The sequence below is a fragment of the Cyrtonyx montezumae genome, unplaced genomic scaffold (genome assembly GCF_038088225.1).
Source record: "Cyrtonyx montezumae isolate F1298 unplaced genomic scaffold, pur_monq_1.0 scaffold_3, whole genome shotgun sequence".
Classification (NCBI taxonomy): domain Eukaryota; kingdom Metazoa; phylum Chordata; class Aves; order Galliformes; family Odontophoridae; genus Cyrtonyx; species Cyrtonyx montezumae.
In genome coordinates this window covers 23,236,128-23,259,287 of record NW_027072034.1, presented here as the reverse complement: position 1 = coordinate 23,259,287, position 23,160 = coordinate 23,236,128, and the positions used below count along the sequence as shown (strand labels likewise).

General features: G+C 41.7%; 1 protein-coding gene across 3 annotated transcripts in view; it reads right to left on the bottom strand.

The window, feature by feature from the left end:
- PCCA (propionyl-CoA carboxylase subunit alpha) overlaps positions 1-20,847 on the bottom strand; it is a 263,973-nt gene extending 243,126 nt beyond the window's left edge. For all 3 annotated transcript variants that reach the window (XM_065740814.1, XM_065740812.1, XM_065740815.1), the window contains exons 1-4: positions 20,764-20,847; positions 13,958-14,032; positions 11,422-11,469; positions 11,269-11,337 (exon numbers count right to left, since the gene is read on the bottom strand). In XM_065740814.1, the coding sequence (XP_065596886.1) occupies positions 11,269-11,337; positions 11,422-11,469; positions 13,958-14,032; positions 20,764-20,823 (252 nt within the window). In that variant the 5' untranslated portion in view covers positions 20,824-20,847. The remainder of the gene's footprint in view (positions 1-11,268; positions 11,338-11,421; positions 11,470-13,957; positions 14,033-20,763) is intronic.
- Between the last annotated feature and the right edge of the window lie 2,313 nt (positions 20,848-23,160).

Below are 23,160 nucleotides of genomic sequence, written 5' to 3'. Positions count from 1 at the left end.
ATCAGAACAGACAGCTCCTGTGCTTGGAGAAAGCTATTCTTGAGTATCAATCAGTTCTCCCAGACTACCTCAAACTCAAAAGCAGACTCTCATGGGATGTTGCCAAGCAGACCATTGCCAAAGTCAACTTCCCTGAAGTCCAGGGTTGCAGTTCTATTTGTCTTACTTATCCTGTGAGAAGTAGATGTCCACAGAGTCCTGAATAGATTTCACTCTGCGTTTCCAGCAAATATTAGTATAGCTAAAAACCCCACATTAATACTGGAGTCCACAATAGCAAGGCATCCTTCAGTTTTCTTAAACAGGTTTTGTCATCCTTTTCCCTATCAGGTTTGAGGCAGACATTCACAATGTGGCCTGCTTGCAAAAATCACAGGTTTTCCTATACTTATTCCAGAATGGCCTCTAACAAAGCTTTTGGCTCCACAAGTTGCAGGCAAAAGAAACTGACAGTGTTTGTCCGCCACAATCCTGCAGTCAGCTCCCCTTTTTCCAGTAGTTCCTTCACTTGCAATTCAGCAACCCAACCACAGAACTCCTCCTTGTAAGGATCCCACTACCCTGCTCCTACTCCCAGCCTCAAGGAGAAGCACCAAGCATTTGCTAAAGCCCATGACATGGATGACCACATCTGCACTTCCTCCATGTATTTGGAAATATTAATCTTGCCAGCAGTCACAAATTAATGATTAACACATGCTCACTTGCTCAAAGCTGCTTTTCCTTTACACTTACAATTTAATAAAGAAGCAATAAGGTCATGGGACAGCTTCTGCAGGGAAGATCATGACCAGTCCACAATATCTAACTGATTACTTCCAAAGTATCCTTTGGGAATGCAGTGTTGGTAATACATGCAGATGGCCAAGCATCAACTTGAAACTCTGTTCAAAAGAAATTGTACTATACGAGTTTTCAGCAACTTTGATTTCTTGCTAAATGATCAGAATCTCAGTTTGATGCAGAGTACCCAACAAGGTCTGTCTAAGGAAGCTCAGGAAAACTCTCCTGTATTCTCTAAACTAGACTCTTCACACACATAGAATCAAAGAACCACAGAGGTTGGAAGGAACCTCTAGTCTAATTCCCCCACTACACAGGAAAGCATTCAGGAAGGTTTTCACTGTCTCCAGAGGAGATTCCACAAGTTCCCTGGGCAGCCTGTTCCAGGGCTCTGTCACCCCTCACAGCAAAGAAGTTCTTCCTGTGTTGTGGTCTGTGTTCATTGCCCCTTGTCCTTTTGCTGGGCACCACCAAAAAAAAGCCTGGTCCCACTCACTCAATTCCAGTCTGTTAGGTGTTTATAAACATCGATAAGATCCCCTCTCATTCTTCTCTTCTCCAGGCTGAACAGTCCCAGGTTGCTCAGCTTTTCCTCAAAGGGAGATGCTCCAGGCCCAAACATTTACATATCCATATTAAGACAAAACAAAGTTTCCCTAAGAGAACGGAGGGTCTACTCACAAAAGTCTATGAAGGAAAGCTTTATTCAAGTTACCTTTCAAGCTACCTATTCATGCTACACTAGCATTTCATATCATGGAAGAAGTTAGACTATCATTTCTTTTAGGAGCTGAGATACCTATGATGCTAAATAACTGAACAAGTTATTTAAGTTGATACTGAAGCATACACATTTTCATTCATTGGCCATATTAGATATGAACAGATCCTAATAAATGTCACTTAACAGCATCACTCAGAGCTCCTACTATACAACATCACAAAGCACTATAAATGAATAGTCCAAATACCAAGGAACTGGAAAAAGAAACCTACTGTTTGAGACCATTTCCCTTTACCTTCCTTTTAATTCTCAGGAGACAATGACCCCTGCCAAGGTAAGTAGGGAAGCATCACAATACCTATAGTTAGGCAAGTCACCTGATCCTTAAGCAAGCATTTGTAACACACTAAAAAGTCTGTCAAAAAGTTCATGGTCTGAAAGATCACCTAGTCACACCTGTTCTTAATGCAACACCACAAACTAATTGCAATCTTTGGCCACATGCCAATACCCCACAATGCTCAGCAGGATCTTACCTGCATGCAATTCAACACAGTTGCCTCAGCTTCCAGTCACATTCCTCTCCTCCTGCAGAGAGCCATTCTCAAACAGTTGTGTTACTGTGGGACCTGACCTCCATGTGTGTTCACTGCACCGACTGCTGCGTGCACTTGAAGAGCCATGCCCCCCTGATTGTAATCTAGTATTACAAAGAAAATGCAATGGGAAAGGAATATAAAATAAATTAATGATTTCATAGCAGATTTTCTAGGATAAGCATTACCTGTAGACCAGGACTTTTATACTACTTGGAAGGAAAAAAAAAGTCTTTAAATACTATACAGGAAGAGATATATCAACTTCAGCTGGGCATCTCTGACTTTTTGTGTGGAAGAAGGGATGTGAAGAACTGTGTCTTCCTCTGTTCCCACTCCTCCCCTTGCAAAACGTTATCATCCACTACCCCAACAGGTACCATCAGCATCATGCTCAATCTGTAGTTACTTCTCAGTCAACACTTTAGGAACCTACACACCGAATAAAATGGGTGAGAACAAAATTACCACAGGTCAGTCTTAAAGACTTGTTCCCTGGTAATTGATGTTCCATTACTACAGCCAGACACTAAGAGACAAGTACCGAGCTAAACATCATGACATCTGATTTTCACTATTCAAGTGACCCAAGATATGAAAAACATTACAGAACAGAAGTCTTATATCACTTGACACCTAAAAGTCTTTTACAGGCAAGAAAAAAAAGCTCTGATGCGTTACTACGTAAATCAAATTTTTACATTGTACATGCTTATTCATGCATTCTGAAATGAACTTCCTGTCAACCTGACAAACCTGAGTTTCAGTCAGGGCCTTTCCAATAATAAATCTCAATTGATGGCCAATTCTAATTGTGAGGCATGATCAGTCCAGCTGGTAATAAAACATTCATACGTATGCAGGCACGCTAATTCAAGGAAAACAAATATGTACGTTTCACTTGAGGTAAAAAAAGCAGTTGCTATTGAGTTATCTAGAACATTCTGTCTCTAGGAAAAAAATTTATAAAGCAATCACAAAAGCAATGGAAAGCTTTTCATAAAGTCATTTAAAGCTTATTTCATAGATTCAACTTTGAAAAGTTCACTTATTCTTTGAACTGAATTTGATAGACTGCCACAACAATTTCCCAGAAACAGCTTAGTCACGTAGATGTGACTTTTACATGATCACTATTCCTCCTCCAATTTCCCCCAGTACTAGACAAGATCAGAAGATAAAGTTTCTTTTAAACAACAACCATCACCATAAGTTTTAGAAACAAATGTCAAATGATTGTAGTTATTATTTACCTGTTATTACGACTAAAACCTAAAAGAAAAAGCACCTCAAACTTCTACTTTTAAGTTATAATGCTGTTTTACTGCAAACAAATAAAAGGAAAATGCTTTTTAAAAACAAGAACGGAAGTATAACCTAAAACCACAATACCAGTTAAACAGTGATATATATATTCACACAAGGACCTTTAAAGACTGTTCACTTCCTAATCCAGTTCTTCACACAGTCCCACCACATATAGTCACATCCTGGAAAATGGAGCAGGGAAGGAAACAGGTATCAAGGATATAGGCTCACAGTACCTTAAGACACTAAATCCATAATGTCTGACTGAAGAATAGTAGGAGCAGGTAGTCTCCTTTCTGCTGGTTCCAACCACATGTTTGGATAGCATTAACAATAGCGATCATAAAGACATGCAGTGAATCACATCAGTTTACTTCTTTGCAACCTTTTGGGACAGATAAGCAGCCTGGACCCATTTACCAGAAGACTGCACATATACCAGTGCCAACAGAAACATCAGGTACACAGGAGATGGAAAGGTAAAAATGGGAAAGAATTCCTCTTAGTACACAGTATAGTTTTAAACCAGCTGTAAAAGCTATTCTCCAAACACTTCCGAAAACTATTCATAAATACTTGCCTTAACTCCAACCATGAGCTCTGACAGAAAAGGGAAACTCAGCCCAAGGCCTGCTAACTAGTTATTACAGCCACACAAATAAGAAATACGATTACTAAACAGCATCGCTCATGTGTAGCACTTAAAAAGAGATCATACTTGAACGCACACAACCGCAGCTGATAGCGAATCACATTGTTGGGAAAATGTGAGCCACAAAAGCAGCAGAGGTGAATTGGCACAATGAAAATAAGTTGCTGCTGAAGACCTAGGTGAAGAAAGAAGACAGGACAGAGACAGCACACTCAAGGACATTTTCTCCTCATCTCCTAGGAGATGAGGCAGCAGAATACCAATAGCAACTGCAGCTGCTTCATGCAAGTGTATATTAGCATTTAAGTACAAGTCTCAAGTGTGAGGTTAGCTATGAGATTAATGCAACACATTCTTCACCACATAGGTGTCCCAAAGCACATGAATTGTTTATCCTCCAGGCAAAACTCAACCAAAAGATGCAGTCCAGCAAACACACATCACACCACCACTAATGGGCACCAAGTCCATAGTACCAAAGTATGGCACCAAACTACTCCAACAGCTAAGATACAGACAACAAGGACCCTATGTCTCCGGCATCAATCACTTCACTCTAGGCAGACATCACCACCCATAAAACCACAGATTCAGTCTCTGCAGCAGTAAACATTTGGACATCCCAATCACAGCTAGCTTCTGACAAAACTCCTGCATATTCCCATCCTAAGGGCAACCATTTCCTCCAAATGAACTCTATGCTAAGAAAATTTTGATCTGTACATTGACCCTTCAAATAAATCAGCTAGGTAATTACAAATCTGGCCCTCTTCACGAAGGCCAGATGATTTTGGTTCAAATCCCTTCTTCCAATACACACTTTCCACCTCCACGGAGGTATCCCCAAGAAGTGTACAGCATGATGCTTATAGCTTTCTGTTCTATAGCCTTCTCCTGCTCAGCATAAAACCTTCATCCAAAATCCAATGCAAGTAATGCTTCATCTTAGCCACCAAATATTACAAAAGGAATTTGATCGTTTGTCCTTATTCCAAAGGTCATATGCATTTCATGTCATCCTCTCACTGACTAAAATGCATAGTCAGTCTTTGGAGAACAGCCTGAAATTTTATGACCTTAGAGCACTGGTGAGCCCCGCTAACTTTAATTTTAGAAGCTTAAATTTCTCCTAAAAGACAACAAAAAGGAGTATTTCCTCATCAGCAGCATCCTCCACCCATTCACTCATAGAAGTTATGGTATAGTTTTAAAAGAAAAAGCAGTGTGTCTTGCCTGACTAGCACAGACTTATGAATAACAGTATAATCCTTCCACAGAGATAGCATTCCCAGGAAGATCACCACCAACATCTTATGCCTTACACAAGTGTTATCAGTTCACTCAGTAAGGCAAGGGGACGGAATAATTGACAGCACTTCCATCACCTCTTGTAGAGAAACAAGCAACATGCAGTCTTATCTTTGAAACAAAAGACAATTGACTTTGTCTTGCGTTACAGCTAAACCATACCTAACAAGTATTAAAGAATGAGCAGAACACCAACTGCAAACCTGACCCTAACATTCCCTTTGCACATCCTAACAGACTCCTGTTCTGCACATTTTGGAAGCACTACCACTTATTAAGAATGGATTGCTCCAGATATAGTACATGGGAGCAAAGAGTCCCCTACGTACACTTTAGACGTCAGTCTGAAAAACATGTACTTAAACAAGACATTAAAATATTAGCATTATAGGCACTTGAACTACATCTCTCCCCAGGTTATCTGAGCACAAACGAAGTGCCACTGGGAGGCAATGAGCTGTCAATACCCTCCACAGCAGGGAGGCTGAAACTAGATGATCTTTAAGGTCCCCTCCAACCCAAGCCATCCGCAGATTCTATGATTCTATAACACTTGAATCACCATTTTCATAGCAGATGACAGATTAAAGTTTGGCATGTTTGCAGAAGTAAGCAACAACAGAACAAGTGAGTGTTATCTAAACTGTAAAACCTGTGTATGTCAGTTAGCAACAAGCAAAGAAAACTTCAGTTTTACATGAACTTGTTTTTTTCAATTCAATTATAGTTTTTAGATTAATACAAACTGCATCCCCTTATAACATTTATTTTTGCTGACTACATTTCTTGAGAACAAAGAACCAACAACATTCAGTTAAGCTGTAGGAAAAAAAATCTTCAAAGTTATGTTTTTATTGTTTAAGTCAAAAGCTCAGCTGGTTCACCCAATTTCATTCTGCTCAATACAGACTTGCTATAGCAGCTTACAAACTTAATCAGCTTCGCATTTTCCCTAAAGAAGCTTCCTCTCTACTTGTACTGCTGCAGACTTCAAGCTTAGAAGGAGATAAAGTTAACATTACAAACCTTCAGTTTACACATCCTTTGACTTCCTTTCCCATTTTCCTTCAAAGACCAAGATTTCATGAGATTTCAACATTTTCATTTGAATACTGTGCAATTAATTTTACATCAATAAAAGCATTTGCATCATTTTTGCCTTTATAGTATCCAGAAGAATAAAGTATTTCTCAAAAGTAAAAAACACTTCAAGCATTATAAGTCTGTAAGCACAGACATCTCTAACACCTGAAGCTTAAAGTGAGTGATAGAAAAATTGCATTGAAGGAGCACAACTAGCTGTCCAGTACTCACAGTTTTAGTAGTTTACATTACTTTCCCATGGGATTTTTTCAGTCATTTATAGTTCATTGCTTCATATGGCTATAGAATCCCTGCTGTGTTAAAAAATGCCAAATAAAATTATATCTCATTCACTGCTTTATGCTATACCTTCTTTTGTTCAGATCCAATTAGTGAAAGCCTGTTCTTCATTTATCATACTTTTAGCTGATTACATTAGGCACTACAATGGTTCTCTAGCTTTCCTCGACAATGTTTGCACCATCAGTGTTACATTTATGGTTGAGGAGTCTCTTTCATCTTAACCCCCTATTCCAATCAGTTCAGGGGGAAAAAAGTACATATGATTACTCTTTTTTTCATTGAAAATTCTTTGCTTGTTTTCTCACCCCAAAAATAATTCCAGATGTTTGCATTAAATTAAAAAGTCCAAATTCTATTGGTCTTTACCTATCCAAGTATAAAGAATTAGCGCTTCACAATTTGAACTCTGAAGAAAAAGTAGCGTTTTGCACAGTTTACATCAACTTCTTTCCTGCACCTCCCCAAAACAGCAAAAAATAAGTATTAACCAAGATTGTCAAGGCTCTAAAAAGCATAAATTGTGACCTACTTTCCTGAATATACACAGCACCTCATGGGCAACTTCATTCTCTAAGGGTCTCTTCTCACTAGTCATTTTGTCACTCTGCTCTGCCCTACACCAAACTGATTTTACAGAACAGCTGTTAAAGCAGCAACTTCTTTTCTACAGCATAAATAACACCAAAAGTTATCTTTCTGCCCATTCACATTCCTAGGCAATTTAAATTTAATCCTATCCCATTCAATGCCATTTCCAGCTACCTACAACTTCACGTTTAATGCACAATCACTCACAAATCCCTGAAGTAATTTATATCCTTTTAAGCTTTGTTAATGTTGCCTTCCTATCACCATAACAATTCTTGTTTTTAACCTATAGAAATATTTTGGCTTTTTTTAAGTGCACCAGCAGTATTTTGTTCTTTACATTTCCCTTCTTCAAATAAGCATTATCTGGCTCTCAGCAGGTTGTTCAATTTTTGCCACATTCCCAATTTAAAACAGTCCTTGCTGCTGCTTCCTGCTCATAAGTTGCCACAGTTTTAACTTCTTGCGATCAAGATTCTCATGTACTGTCCTAGCCTAGTTACCCTTTGTTAATATGTAAATTCTGGATGTCAAAATGAATACTGCTTCAACAACATACAAAACTTTCACCTTTGTTCTACAGCAACCAAATCTGGAGAGCAATAAGAGTAGTTTCTCAGAAAGTACATATACATTTCAACTATTCTCACTTAACACTGAACTCCATGAAGATATCTGACAGGTTTTTTTTTTATGTTAAAACATTTTTAATTGAATATTTAAATGGAAGAATTCCAAAGTCTTTCAGAGTGAAGCTTTCAAAGATCACTAGCAAATAATTAAGAAGAAAAAAATCAATACTTTTACAGCTAGCTATATCATTCATTCCTAATGAACATCAATGAAGGTACCCGTTAGAATCATCTAAGCATATGATGCTGGACAGGGAATAAACTAGAAGCTGTTATTGAAGAGCTTGAATTGCTCATTACATTGCGAGTTTTGTTTTGGTTTTTTTCCCCTTAGACAGGCACACTAAAGCTGCCCTATTTCAATTTCAGTTGTTTTCAACCAGAATAACAGAAAGGAAAGCCAGAGAGATGTAGAAGACTGACTAGCTTGCCTTCCTTTTAAAGTGAGAATTTAAAGAGAATTGGTACCAAGAACATCAGACTACACATGTTTTAGTAAGCACACAGGTAAGATAAGGAGTTTTTACTACATCTCAAGAGATTGCTCTACTTTCTAAACAGGATATTTGCCTACTTCAAATCATCGTGTTTTTAAACACTTTATTAAAGAATATTTTCATAAACAGTCCCTGCATACGCATCACTTGAAATCAGGTCCCACTATTCTTTGTAAAGATAAATAGCTTTAGGATGGGCTGGTAGTTGAAGCTTTACATTTACTCCTGTCTTTGTTTCAGTAACTACTATCAAGACAACTATGACATTCCTTGCCTTTGCAACAGAAGTCTTGGAAGAGTGAGAGAAGTCTTGTCAAGCAAAAAAAAAAAAAATCAAAAGGAGATTCACAACTGTTTTACTAAATCCCACCACTAAGTGAACACTTTTCTCCTATAAACTCATTCAGTAGGTATCAGCTCCCAAATCTGATTTTAGTGTTTGACTTGTTACCACTAGTATAACCAAGTAGTTAGGTGCTGATGCAACCTGAACAGAAATAAAGTCAAGCCACGTTTGACACTACTTTATGAGTAACACAGTGAAACAATTTGGCCTCTGGGCTCATCTATCCAAACTGCCCATCACATACATACTGCAATGGCCACGTCATTCACAACAACAAACAACTGGAGATATCCTACTCAAAGGTGGACTACATCGAGCTATTTCCACAGCTGTGCATCCAAATAAGTGATCAGAAGGGATAAGGTAGTTATAATACATGGTTGATCCAAAAGTAATGCCTCCTATTAATTTCCATGGAAACTACAAATTCAAAGAGCACAATAACACTATTTGATAGAGTAAATCCTCAGCCATAAAACAATATTTTTCAACACTAAATATGCATTTTTGCTAGCTTGCTTACCAAAGTAAGGATCCAAAGCAGCTATGCAGGCAATACTTCACCCTTCTAGAATTGCTAGGGCATTATCTTTGTCCATAAGTGTCAGTATTTCATTCCACATGTTAACTTTATGCACTGTTCTGAATACATTACTGAATTTGAGATACCAGCTTGAATTTACTTTCTCTTATGAACTACTATGAATTAAAGACTCTATACATATTTTAAAGCTAAGATGGCACAATAGAATGAAGCAGAATAGCTATTATATTTTCAGTTCTCTCTGTAATACATCACTGGTACTCCTTTCTGTAAGGTCATGAGCTGTACTTTTTCCCATCACTCTTATTCCCTCATTATAATCTTCAATCTCAGTCTTTACATATTACTTTCAAATTTTCCATAATCTCCAGTTCATAGCAGTGCCCACACAATAAACAAAGCCATCCAGACATGCTGGAAAGACCAATTCATTTTTCTAGTCCATTACCAACTGGTGAAAGAACACGTCCTCCTTTTTTAAAAAAGTTTTTCGTCTATGTTCAGAATTCACCCCAGTGAACAAGGCTATGCAATGCTGCTAAATGACAGATCCGTTTATCCTAGTGGAGATACCACATATATAAGACAGAATACAAGTACCCATTAGCATGCTCCTGTTGCACTAGAAGGATCATTGATTGTATAAGTAGCTTGTATTTATTTTCACTGAATCCCCTGGCTCCCAGAAGAATCAGGATTTATAATGCCTGACACCCACCTATTAAACCTGTTTCTCAATCCACAAGCTACTATACACTCCTAGTTTTGGCTACCACTTAAAACCCAAACCAAGTATTATTTATTACTCTTATGTACCTAAAAGAAATATTAGGTGTCACAGAAACCCAGTACTGGAACATTTCATTCACCTGAGAATAACCTAGCTTCAATCCCTTATTATACCTGCAGCTTATTTATTATTATTGTGTCAAGCTCCAAAATTCTCAACAGTTCTCATCTCTCAACTCTGAAATCAACAAAGTTCTCCTAACTAAACTTCCAGAAATTCTATGACTTATCTTCAGTTTTTCAAATGCTGAGGAACCCAAGTCCTGCCCTACATAACATTAATTTTTTTTCCTTTCACCTTGCCTAGGGACCTCACCAATTAAATCACAACAAAGGTTTTCAGCTCCCAGTTCCAATAAGCAATTCAAAACCACTAGTCCTTTTTCCTCTTGCAGTTCCTGCAGGCAGAGTAATAAGATGTCCTCTACAGTCAACAAGAATACGCAAGTATGAATATACTTGCTGCTGTATGCTATAAATGAACTAAAATATTTCTAAAATAAACTACATAGGAGACTACAAGACCTAAAAAAAAAGGTTATCTAGACAAGCATCTTCCCTGTCTAGAGAGCCATTTTGCTATTTTCCTGACACACTCCTGAATACACCTCAATATCCATGTCAAATGTAACACCTCTGGAATGCTTGGTCAGCACACCTGGTAGGAGAGACCATTCCTCTGGCAAGCAGAAAGCTTAAGTCGAAAGTAACAGGTAGAAGAACCATTTATACCAAATTCTCCACCTCCTGAAATAGATTTTTAATTACTTTTGGTGTTCATTAGCAAAACAAAACTTTGGTTTCTCTGCCATTCTGGTTGCTCTGTGCAGCAACCTGTTACTGTATGGCTTAATTCAGGGAGAAAATAAAAAGAGCAAGATAACACCTATGAAGAGCAAAACACCAGAGAGTTCACACAACACAGTGCTAAATACTTGCCTAATCCATCCCCTGCCATAGTATCTCCCCTTCTTTTAATCACATGGAGGAAAAGAGTATATGCAAAGATGCTTCAAAACTGTAAACACATGCCTACCATTATAAGCAACAAGTCTGCATTATAGTTGCAAGTCTTCTTGAACCCTACCTATCACTTGCATTCATGCAGTACTTACAGCATTGGCATCGACATCACTGTGTATGGCAACTGTTTTAATCCCCATCTTCCTGCATGTTTTGATGACCTACCATATAAGAAATGAAAATTATCAATATTCAAAACAAATAGCTCAAGAATAAACTACAGAAAAAAAAGATTACATACTTACTCGGCATGCAATCTCTCCTCTGTTGGCAATAAGGAGCTTTTCAAAAGTCTGAAGGGAAAAGAACAAGAACTTTGAGAGATGAATACACAGGTTTTCCTCCTTTCAGAAACACATTCTTTTCTCCTCCACTTCCAATTAAACACTGGAAGCCTGCAACTTTTTCACTTAAAGTATCAAAGTTGCATATATTGAGCAGACAAGATATTCACACTGAGGCAAGCTTCCCACATATCTGCTTCTCCCTCCCCGCCACCCCAACTAAACACATAAGAACTCCTCCACTCCAGCCCCTGCCGAGTTGCTACACGCCTTGATCCCCATTATGACCAAGTCACATGAGGAGCCTGGCAAACTCCTGCACTGTCATCATGGCTTCCTTACACACTCACTATTAAGTAGCAACCGAACTGCAACAAAACAGCAAGTCACGCTTTAGTAAGCATGTGAAATTCTCTGTCACCTTTCACACTCCATTGCACTTGATGCTGTAAATACATCTTAGAGTCATGATAAGAGCACTGAAGAAGGAGATAACAAGCTGTCAGAAGACAATTAGCCTTATATCCTAGACAAAAATTTTCCATTAAGAAACTGGAGAGGAACTTCACATGGAAATCTCTATCCTGTCTGTAAGCACTATTGCTGCTACTGGCCTTGCTGCTATGCAGGTTCACTTCCAACCAAGGAAGTTCAGTATCAAACACAGACTGTCACCAAAAGGGACAAGCCTGCTCTGCACACTCTTCCCCACTGCTTTTCCTACAACAGATGTGGCAGTAATACCACTTCAGCTTCAGAATGCATCAGTTCAGAACAAACTGAGCAGTCCTACTCTGCCTCCTGTGTTCCAAATCACAAACAGGACAGGGAGCTAGCAGGGTCCTCCCCTTCACAGGTAGCCTGGTTATTCCAGATTAGATTTATCTAACTATACCCCAAGACACCCAATAGATATTATTCCCGCTCCCCTACATAAAATAGCTGTTTTCCATATCATCTAGGGGAAAGGGAAGCATTGTCAGTGCAGCAGTGAAACTGTTTGTTATCCCTACAATCATCAGGTTTGTGGAAGGGGCAGGTAGAGAGGAAAAAGAAACTGTAAAACCACAGTGAAAATTTCTACTGCCAGTCTAGTGTGCAACAAGCAAATGTACACCAGATGCACTTGACCAGATTTATTATATTGCAGTAGCAATGGTAATGGGTGGTCAGTTGGATTAGATGATCTTGTAGGTTCTTTCCAACCTTGTGATTCTATGATTCTATATTTCTCCAAAGTCAGGGAACATCCACCATTTAATTTCCCAATTCTGAAATATGGATACTAACAGGAAGAAACTGCACTCTAACTTCTGCTGTTAAAAATGAGATCCAAGTTCAGCAAGTAAATAATAATAATTCACATGCTACCTTAAAAAAGTAAACACTGCATGGTATTTGATGTAATTTCCACTAATTAGTGTGCAAAACTCTGATACTAGAATTCCAGACATTACAAAAACAGTGACACTGAAGGGAAAAGGCAGACAAGACCTTGAGCTACTTGCAGAAGCCCCTACCTGGAGTCATGCAACTTCTAGCTAAGAGAAACCAAAGGCCTGATTACATAGTCTCAATATGTCCATAGAAAGGAATAGAACATCAGGTAAAGACTCTGAGAACACAGGAAGCATTTAGTTGATTACTTCAGGAGAACTTTCCTGTTAGACACAGTTCTAGTTACATAATATTATTTCTCCCTCTGTTTTCTAATACTGATTCACTTCTGATTAATTGCACCTATGCTGGTAGATACAGGCAAGCCCACGCTGAAATGCCAGCGCTCACACTCTTCAGTACACGGATATCTCCAGCCACACTATTTTTCCAACTGTGTTACTTCAGTAGCTATGCCAAGACAGCTGCCCACAGGAGAAGTTTTCCTTGGCTAGCAGCTGTAAGTTGAGATTGCTACTGCATGAGTCTGTCAGCAAGTCTGACAGAAAGCTCAGACAACCCAGCAGCCTCATCCAAGATGTGGATTTAGCATACTCTGCAAACCTCACACATCCATCCTCATCCAAGCTCTGAAGTTTTCTCTCACGTGAGTAACAAGTTCAACTTGGACAAAGTGTGTTTGACCATCTAACAAACATGCTATACTAGTACTGCATTTTCCATATCTACATGAACACAAATATGTATACACACACAGTAGTGGTTTTTCTCTATACCTCCTATACCATGTACAACATTAAGAATAGCAGTATCAAAATTATAACATGGTCTGGCTAGTACGTAACTTTCCCAAGCTCCCAATCACTTCTCCCAACTTTTAAGTTATGCACTTGAGTCAGTATGCAATCTCAACAAATACACTACAGGAGAAACATTAACATTTAGTAATTCAATGACTGCAATCCTGTGACTGTAAAGGGGTTACGCTGGGGGAACTACCATTATGAGAAACAGCACAGGGGAGAAGATAGCTTTAAAAGTCAAATGCCAAAGTTACAGTAAAACATCAAAGCGGAAAAACATGCACTGTACTACTCACCTTTTCATTTGGATCATACACAGCAGAATACAGCTTATGTGATGTTTTAAGGCACCGTCTTGAAAGCGTTTCACACTACAGAAGAGAGAGGGAGTTACACATTTTTTTCTCCTGCTGCTATATTCCAGCAAGACAGAAACAGTTCATATACTGACATCTTGAGGAAAATCTTCCATATCATTCCCCACCCCTCCTTCCACTCCCCCACAATGTGGATAGAAGCTGGCACAGATCTGCCTCCGCACACAACAAACAGTAGCTGAGAACAGTTCAGATGCCCTACACAGAAGTCACTCTTCAGACCATAAATGATTTTTAACAAATCTATGACCTCGTATTTCCTTCTTGTTTGAAGGAATACTTACCAAGAAGTTCTCAGAGCATGCATATGCAGGTCTGTATGCACTGTTGGTGGGGACAAGCCCTCACTGCTAGGGAGTTGTTAGGTATACAGCAGGCAATGGACTAGGCCAGAACTGCTATCAAAAGCAGAACAGACTTCAGATGCTAGTTTGGTTCCCAGTCTTCACCACCACAATACCATGATACCATGAGGTCTAAAGAAGAAAAACATTCTCCCTAGGCTCACATTTGCTTATTTTTCCACAGCTACACTTCTCCCACTTTCCAAGAGCATTTCCAGGTGATCCCATTACCCAGCAGGTCACTCACAATTCACCATAAACTACCTACAGCTCTGCACTTCCTCCTCTGAGGATGTGACAGTACAGGCTGCTGCTTCAGGCAATAAAAAGGGAAAATACCTTTAGGATAAGAATTCTGCCAGCAGCAACCACAACTATCAGATGGTCACTGCACCATGCTCATGGCATGACAGTTGCACAGTCAGTGGCTGCTGTTATCTAACTCCGATTACAGGAAGGAGCAAGGATAGCTGGGGCAGTAGAAGCACAGCATATACTCTCACAGAATATATTCTCTGCACCTCCAGTGCATATGTGTAGTTAGTTAAACAAGCAAATCCCTCAAATCCAAGACCCTATTGACAGGGGTGTCTGTGGCACCAGAAGTAGTCTGAAGTTAGTCATACAGGACACACCAAAGAAATCTTCAGTAAGCTATTGTCCTCCGGAGAAAGTAATTGCTAAGGGTTGGGGGCTAACCTAAATGCCTGTAGTTGCTGAGGGGCAAGGCATGATCCTGACATTTCTTGTAAGCACCTTTCAGTGCTAGTTTTAAATACATATGAGATGACAAAATCTGCACCAAGGATTGAGACGAAGGAAAGGCTCTGAAGGGAAAAGTACAGTTGGCGTTCAATTTCTGAATTCAAGCCATGCCTTGAAAAAAGTCATAAATAAACTTCTTAGAAAAAGTCAAGCATTTGAGCAATTAAAAACTGGACAAAGGATTAAACTACACTCACCTCTGCTTCTACAGGACAGAATCGGATTGTTTCCTTACAGAAATCTTGTAACAATTATGATGCACATGCATATGATGCTGTGTTAAACAACTGCACACACAAATGGCTTAAAAGAACTAGGCTCAATCTTGAATCGAATGCATGTAAGGGTAACTTCCAAAATCAAATCAAGGTTGTTGCTCAGAACAGTCAGATGTGAAATTCCAACTCTTAATTCACAACTTCAGAAATACAGTGCACCTGTACTACTAAACTGTTTTAAAAGTTTAAACTGTTTAGAAAAGTCTCTTCAAAGGCTTGCAGCTAGATACCATGCACAACTGAGTGAGCAAACAGACTCTACATAAATAATGCATGGCTAGGGCCACAAAGGAACACTGATAACTGCCATCTCCAGATAGACAGCTACAAAGCCTCTGAGCCTCCAAGCTCCTTCCCTGGCTTGGTTATTTGAAACCTCTAACTCAGACAAACCAGTCCAGCACTAGATTAACTGGCTGTCTCCTCACACCACAAAAAATAAATACAAAAAATCACATGTGCTCTAGATATATCTTGATTAATTTTCCCCAGAACACACTCTATACAAGAGATAACCCATCATATCTAAGAGTGCAACTGAGATTTATAGCTCACATTACCTCAACTGCCTAACCACTCTTCTGGCATGAGACATACCAGTAAATTGTTAAACACGTCCCTAAATATCATATCCCCCTATTCCTTCTACTGGATTTCTAGGTTTTATTGCCCATTGTCCTAGCTGTCTAATTTTGTAGTTTTAATTCTGTTGAATAGGAACTTCATCTACACCTCAAAAAATGATAGATGGAAAAATCCAGACAGAACCTCCCCCAGAATTCCATCTCCAAAGCAGCACATGGTCTGGTTGAAATGCTCACCAGTGGAGAACGGGTGGATTTTAATCCCTTCCAGATGAAGGGAGCTTAGATCTGTTTCCCACATCCTGGCATGCACTCAAGCGTTAGAAGAAAAGCCAGGCACAACTTCACTGCTGACATCTGTCACTTCATCTTTCACATGGCTTATGAGCAAACAGTAGGTACACCTTTTGAGAAACTTATTGCATACACCCCACACAGGAGCAACTGGAGATCACGGCAGTTATATCCAAACCTACCTTGATTCCTAACTATACCTTCCCCAGAACCACAGATTGAGTCCCTCCTCGAATGTGTTTCCACAGCTATTACTGATCTCTAATGCACAATGCCAAGTTATTTAGCTTATTCAATACAAGCTTAGGTGTACCCATTTCTCTCTAGCAAATGAGGAATGGAAACTACCCAATTCCACATTAGCCAAGATGCTATGGAAAAAATAATAACTATAATCTACAAATCCCAGAACTCAAGCCAGTTCACAAAAACTGTTTTCGTCGAGATCTCTATGGTCCACTCATAGAGAAAGTCAAGATGAAAACACGCTATAATATATTTTATCTGATGCTACTCATAGGGCCCCCAAGCTAGTTTTGTTGTTTTTTTTAAAGATAGAGAACAAGCATGCATGTGTATCCTACAAGCGACAGTACAAGGCAAATAAAAAAAAATGAAGGCTAACAATGTTATATTAACTCTGATATCTGTCACAGCTTGACCTAGCAACTTCATGTTCTGTCAAACTAGCACTGCTGGATTAATCTGGTACAATCAATTTCTGCCATAACTCATTATCTCCATTTGATAAATGTTTCAAATCTTTAAAGTCTACAAACATGGACGACTTATTTATTTACAAGAGCTCAACTCTTGTTTGAATTTTGGTTTTTAGCCTCCCACCCACCTCTACTGAATCTACTCTTCTTGGTAAGCAGAGCCAGCACCAGCTGCTCCAAAAGGGACCTGCCACCACCACAGCTGAGCCACAAGCAACACTGGTTATGCCTCTGGAACACATACAAGAAAGAAAAACTGCTGCACAACAGCAGCTGGGAGAGAGGAGTGAGAAATGGGAAAGAACAGCCCTGCAAGCCACTGAGATCAAGGGCAGGAGGTGCACCGCACACAGAGTAGAAGCTCCCCACAGCCACTGCTGCTTCCAAAACCTTGCCCTACACAATACTAGCACTATGTACTGCATTTATTTTGGAAGAGTCCTGCTTTAGCTGTTAATTACATAACAGCAAAACTTCGTTCAGATCTGAACCAGTCCTAAAATAACTTTGTGTTCTACTGACGGAGTATGTACCCAACATATTGAAAGTAGGCACATATACATCTGCAAGGACTTTAATCTGTAAGAGTGAAAAATGTAGCTTATCATTAATATTGTACATTTTTAAACAGGAAAGCAACCATAACAATGTTCTTTTTTCCCCCCATTCAGTACTTTCCCTCTTTTGAAGTCTCTCAGAGATCACTGAGCAGCCAAGCACTTGCAACTACAAGCAGATCCTCCTGAAGCCAACTGCAAACAGATACAGTACAAGGTCCAGTAAGGTCCACTGCATTACATATGGAATCATTTCACTCATTATAGGAGTGAAATAATATATTACTATAATATATATAGCCTGAGAAACATGGACAACTCCAGAAGGAAGAGAGGAAGCATTTCCACATGTACCAATATAGAATATGAGCTACAAACAAGGGAACTCCCAACACCTAAACCCATTTTGAAAAACTAAGTCATTCTTACACCCAAGTACCTTCTCCCCTGCACCAGTACAAAAGTTTGCATAGTCACATGGTGAAACAGATTACAGAATACATCCATCTGAAAAGATACTCACAAGGAATGGGAAAAGTCTGTTCTCTGCCAGATTTCAGTCCTGTTTATCCATTTAGACATTCAAACAGCAGCACTGGGACAAGTTGGAGGGAGACAGAAGCTGAAAGGCAATGGCTTGTGCTCAAGACCTAACAGCTGCAGAAAGTTGGAACAGTTTCTCACAGCATCAGCTTAAATAGCTCTAGCAAGGCTAGAGCTGTGAAAGACATTACAACACCATAACAATGATGCAAGAGTCACCAACACAAAGTTTGCACAGAGAAGAAAAGAAAGCGTATAAAACCACATGAATAGTGCCTCAAAACTAAGATTTGTTTGGTTTGTTTTTAAATCAACGTGAACTTTAATGAAGTTAACTTTCTACCCAGAAAAAATCCCACCCAAGCAGTTTGCACAGCATGCTTAGTCTGCAAAGTTCAAACAGCTACTCCTGGAAACAAGGTCAGTAAAACCAGAATGCTGTAGTTTACCTCTAGAAGGTCTGTAGTTTATATGCTAGAAACAATCAATCACCAAACTCCACAAGCATAGGGCTATGCTCATCTTCCCAAACCAGCAACCACTCCATCTCCTTACCCTAATGGCAGATGATCCCAGTACTGCTATCCTCTCAGGCTTCTGCACTCCAGAAGGAGGAAAATAACCCCCCTGAAAAAACAGGACACTTAAAATAATGCCCCAGGAGAGAGTGAGGAGCTCCCACTGTAAAGGTGACTTTTATGACTTAAAAACCAGTGGGTACACAGATAAGTAACTTATCAGAGCCCAGAAACTTTCCATACATTTAGATCAATGGTTAGAAAACTGATCCACACCGTTAAAAAGGCAAGTGTCAGCAGTTTACTGTTGGCTTCACAATACACCATATTCATAGCTTACTCCTACACTTTTTTAAAGTCCTTTAACAGTTTCCTCTGGAATTTCAAGACTGAAGTATCAAAAGGCATCTCTCATCCTCATACAGTAACTACCACCTTCATACAGGATCAGCATTTTCTCCTCACTTCAGAAGTGCAAAGCACTCCAAAGGAAGTTTTAGTTATACTCTATTATAGAATTAGCTCTGCATAAAATCCGTCACAGAAGTGTTAAGCGTTAGATTAGAAACAGCAATCAGCTGAATCCCCAATTCTGTGTTTCTTCACTACCCTTTTTCTCAAGTCTTTTACCAATTCCCACGAAAGAGTAGAAGTCATCAAGGTTAGGCAACCAGCTACTGGTCCTAAAATATATATTTTTTTTTAATTTTTCATAACTCTTAATGTGAGAACTTAAAATGATACCATTCACTTCTGTCAGTAATGTATAAAAGAATCTATGAACAATTCCCATGCAAATCTGATTAAATGTTTTCCAGTGACTAAAATCTTGAAGGTGACTTTCATACAGAGATATTAAGAGCTAAAAATCACTTTGGTTAGTCACACAAACCACCCACATCACTGTGACGGTCTCACACTGATGGGCCACCCAGCTCCACCATACCTCTCTAACACTCCCCCTCCTCAACAGAGCAGAGAGAGAAAATATGACTGGAAAAAAGCACATGGGTTCAGATAAGGACAGGGAGATCACTTATGTATCACCACCACAGGCAGAACAGACGCAACGTAAGGGAGATTAATGTAAGTTATTGTCTATTAATAACTGACCAGAGCAGTGAGAACTAAAAGCAAGTTCCCAGCCCTCCCGCTCTACTGTGGGCTGTTCTCCACAGGCAGCTCCGGCTTGTGGGTGCACACCATAGGCTGACTCCTCCATGGCTGCACATGGTGTCAGGGTGCTGCAGGGCGACCACCTGCTCCTCCATGGGCCTCTCCTGGGCTGCAGGGAGCTGCTGCTCTGTGCCTGGAGCACCTCCTGCCCTCCTCCTGCACTGACCTCGGTGCCTGCAGGGCTGTTCTCTCCCATTTCTCACTCCTCTCTCCCAGCTGCTGTTGTGCAGTTTTCCCTTTCCTTCAGTCTTCTCGAGCACACGCAGCATCGCTCACGGCTCAGCTCCGGCGGCAGCGTGTCCATGTGGAGGAGCTGGAGCCGGCCCTGCTCTGACAAGTGGCAGCGCTGGGTTCTGCTTACAGCCACGACAAGCCCCACGCAGCTGAGCGATCCCTAAAGGCACGTGATGACCTCTACACGGTATACTTCAGGAGTCACATTACTGGAGAGACGCTTATCCCACACCCTCAGGTTTCTAGACGTGTAAAGCTTTCACCAAAAGCATCAGCGCAATTCTGCAACATGCTTCTCGCGTTTCCAGGAAAAGCAAGAGGAGCAGCACGACCCAGGCGAGCCGCGGGTTAAGAACAGGTTCCGCACCGGTGGGCATAGAGCGGGCTGCACAGGGCAGCGGGCACAGCCCCGAGCTGCCAGAATTCACGGAGCGTTTGGACACCGCTCCCAGACACGGGGTTTGGATTTTGCGCGATCCAGCGCGGGGCCCGGAGTTAAACCCGATGATCCCCGACGCTACGGCTCCGCAGCCCCCGGGAGCGGAGCACCGCGACCACCGCACACCACTGCCGCGCCAACAGCGCGCCGCCCCCAGCCCCACATTCACAGCCCCCAGCACCGCAGAACCTCCCACAGAGGAAGACCCCCGACCGCCCCCAGCTCCGAACCAGGGAAGCCGGGACGCGGAGCCCGCGGCCGCTCGCACGCTCACCTCTCGCAGCGCCCAGCGGCCGCCCCGCGCCCCACAGCGCAGCAGCAGCACCGCCGCCATGGCTGCCGCCCGCCCGGACACCCTTTCACCCGGCGCGGGGCGGGGCGGGGCCGCACGCAGCCAATGCCCGCCGCCGCGGCGGATGGGCGGGGGCAGCGTGGTCCGCGGAGGTTCTGGGCGGCTTGGGGCAGCTGCGGAGTGTTGGCCTTCGCGCAGCTGTGAAAGGAAACGGGTTGGGACTGCGCAGAGGGGAGCTGGCTGCCAGCTGGGTGCAGGAGGGGCTCCCTGCGATGGGGAAAGGCAGGGTTAGGAGAGGCTGGAATACCAAGCGACGCGTTCTCTCATTATTTTGAAGGGATCCTGGAAAAAAAGCAAAAGCGAAGTGTTTTTTGATGCTGGGAATCTCCCTCCTTGATCCCTTCCTTTCAGGGGAAAGGCAGATGCCCAGGTCTTCTAATGTAATTCCAAGTGTGGACAGGAATCAGAAGTTGTGTCATCGTCTGACTATCAAGCCATATGCCAGGGAGAAAAGTGGAGTGATTGTAATCCATCTTCCTTTTTCTAACAAGAAGTGTACTGTATTGAGTTCATAGAACATGAAATGCATTATGCATGGAAGCCTGGGACTGAAAGACTCAAAGCCAGGAGAACTCTTTTGATGTACCTGTTACATATTCTGTAAACAGCCTGTGTTTCTATCAGCATTCTGCTCCACACACTGTGAGGCAGGCATTCAGCCTCAGAGTCAGCCAGGTCAGCGTTACCATACATCTCTGCACAAAATACCCATGGAAAAATCTTGACTGTGAAGATCCTTTATGCAACATTCAGCTGCAAGACTCTAAAGTGAGAGTCCAGGGGTCATCAAGCCCCGGATACACCCTAAAGCCCAGAGGAGCCACACACACACTGGGGAGCCAGGATGGGGTCCTCCTCCAAGGCACTGTGGTTCATCCCCATACCCAGCTTTCCAGGCTTTGGGATCACTGATGCTCCTCAGGTGTGACACGGACACCCTCCAGGACCCGTCAGAGGTGACCTTGTTCCTTCACACATGCTTCAGGTTGGCCTGCTTTGGGACATTGTGATCCCCTTGGCCTCCCAGGGCCTGGCTCATCCTGACCCCCATCCTGGGGTATCCTGAATCACCCAACTGCTGAGGTGAGGACTTGAAACTTCCAGGCTTGTGTGGTTTCTTGTAGGTATCACCTCAACCACTCCAACCACTAACTTCTGATGCTGTTCAGGGTGGCCTCGTTCTTCTCTCCAGCTTTCCAGACTGCACAGGGATACCCCTGGCCTCAAGAGTCCAGGAGTCTCCCTCCTCAGGAGACCAGCTCTAAGGTAATACCTTGGTTTCACCTCTGCCCACTCCCACTTGGGAGGCCACATTCTCCTCCCCAGCTAGCCTCAAACATGGCTTAACAGTCCTCCACTATTAGAGTTTCCTCAGGGGTTAAGACCCTTTATTCACCTTATATGGTCTCAGGATGGTTTGATCTCTTTCCCACACTACAAGGCTTCACTACAAGGCTTCTCAAGGAAACCATGTTTTCAGTCCCCAAGTCCTGCACCTAGCTGAGGAACCACTCATGGATGGCTTGATTATCCCAAATTTACCCACCACATGCAGCTTGAGCCTCATCCCAGCTTCCCACTGTTAGCCCAAATCTCCTTTCACCAGATAGCTGGACCTCAAGCTTTACAGGAGCAGCCTAGACTCCTGTAGCCACTCCAAAGGAACACCAGGTACCAGGCAGGAGCCACACAGGGGAGACATAGGATGGAGAGCGTCTTTATCACCATGGCACAGTTCCCCAGGGTCTGAACAAACGCCAAATACTGTCCCAGTGAAGACAAGAAGATGATTCAGGCGTAGGTCTACCCTGGCAGCCCCATCAGTAGGAGCAGCCAGAGACAGAACTAGAAGCAGGTACAGCTACAGTAGAGCTCAGAACAAGACCAGCATTCACCCCTAAGCTTACATGGACCCTCATGGCCAAAGACAGAGGGTGTGGGTGGAGGCCCCAGGTGCGACTGGTCAGGGACATTGAGGCTTACTGATGCACTGGGTGCCACAACACTATAGTAAAAATGCTTATTTCAGTGTGGGTTTGCCTGGGGAAACATGAAGGAGCTCTTACTTCGGTAGGGTAAGAGTTCTTTTGTCTCAGGGTCTGTGTCTGGTTTCCTCTAGACTGACAATTTAGATCAGAAGCGGCTTCCAACTTTTTCACATCCTCAGGATGTTTAAAACTTATTGACAAAACTGTGATGGAAAAACTAGAAGAAAATAAGCATTGTCTGCCTTAGAGTTCGCTGGATCCCATACAGAGTCTGTGGGTTGCAGAGTGAAGGCTGGGAAAAAACACAACTTCCAGACCATTGAAGCAGTTT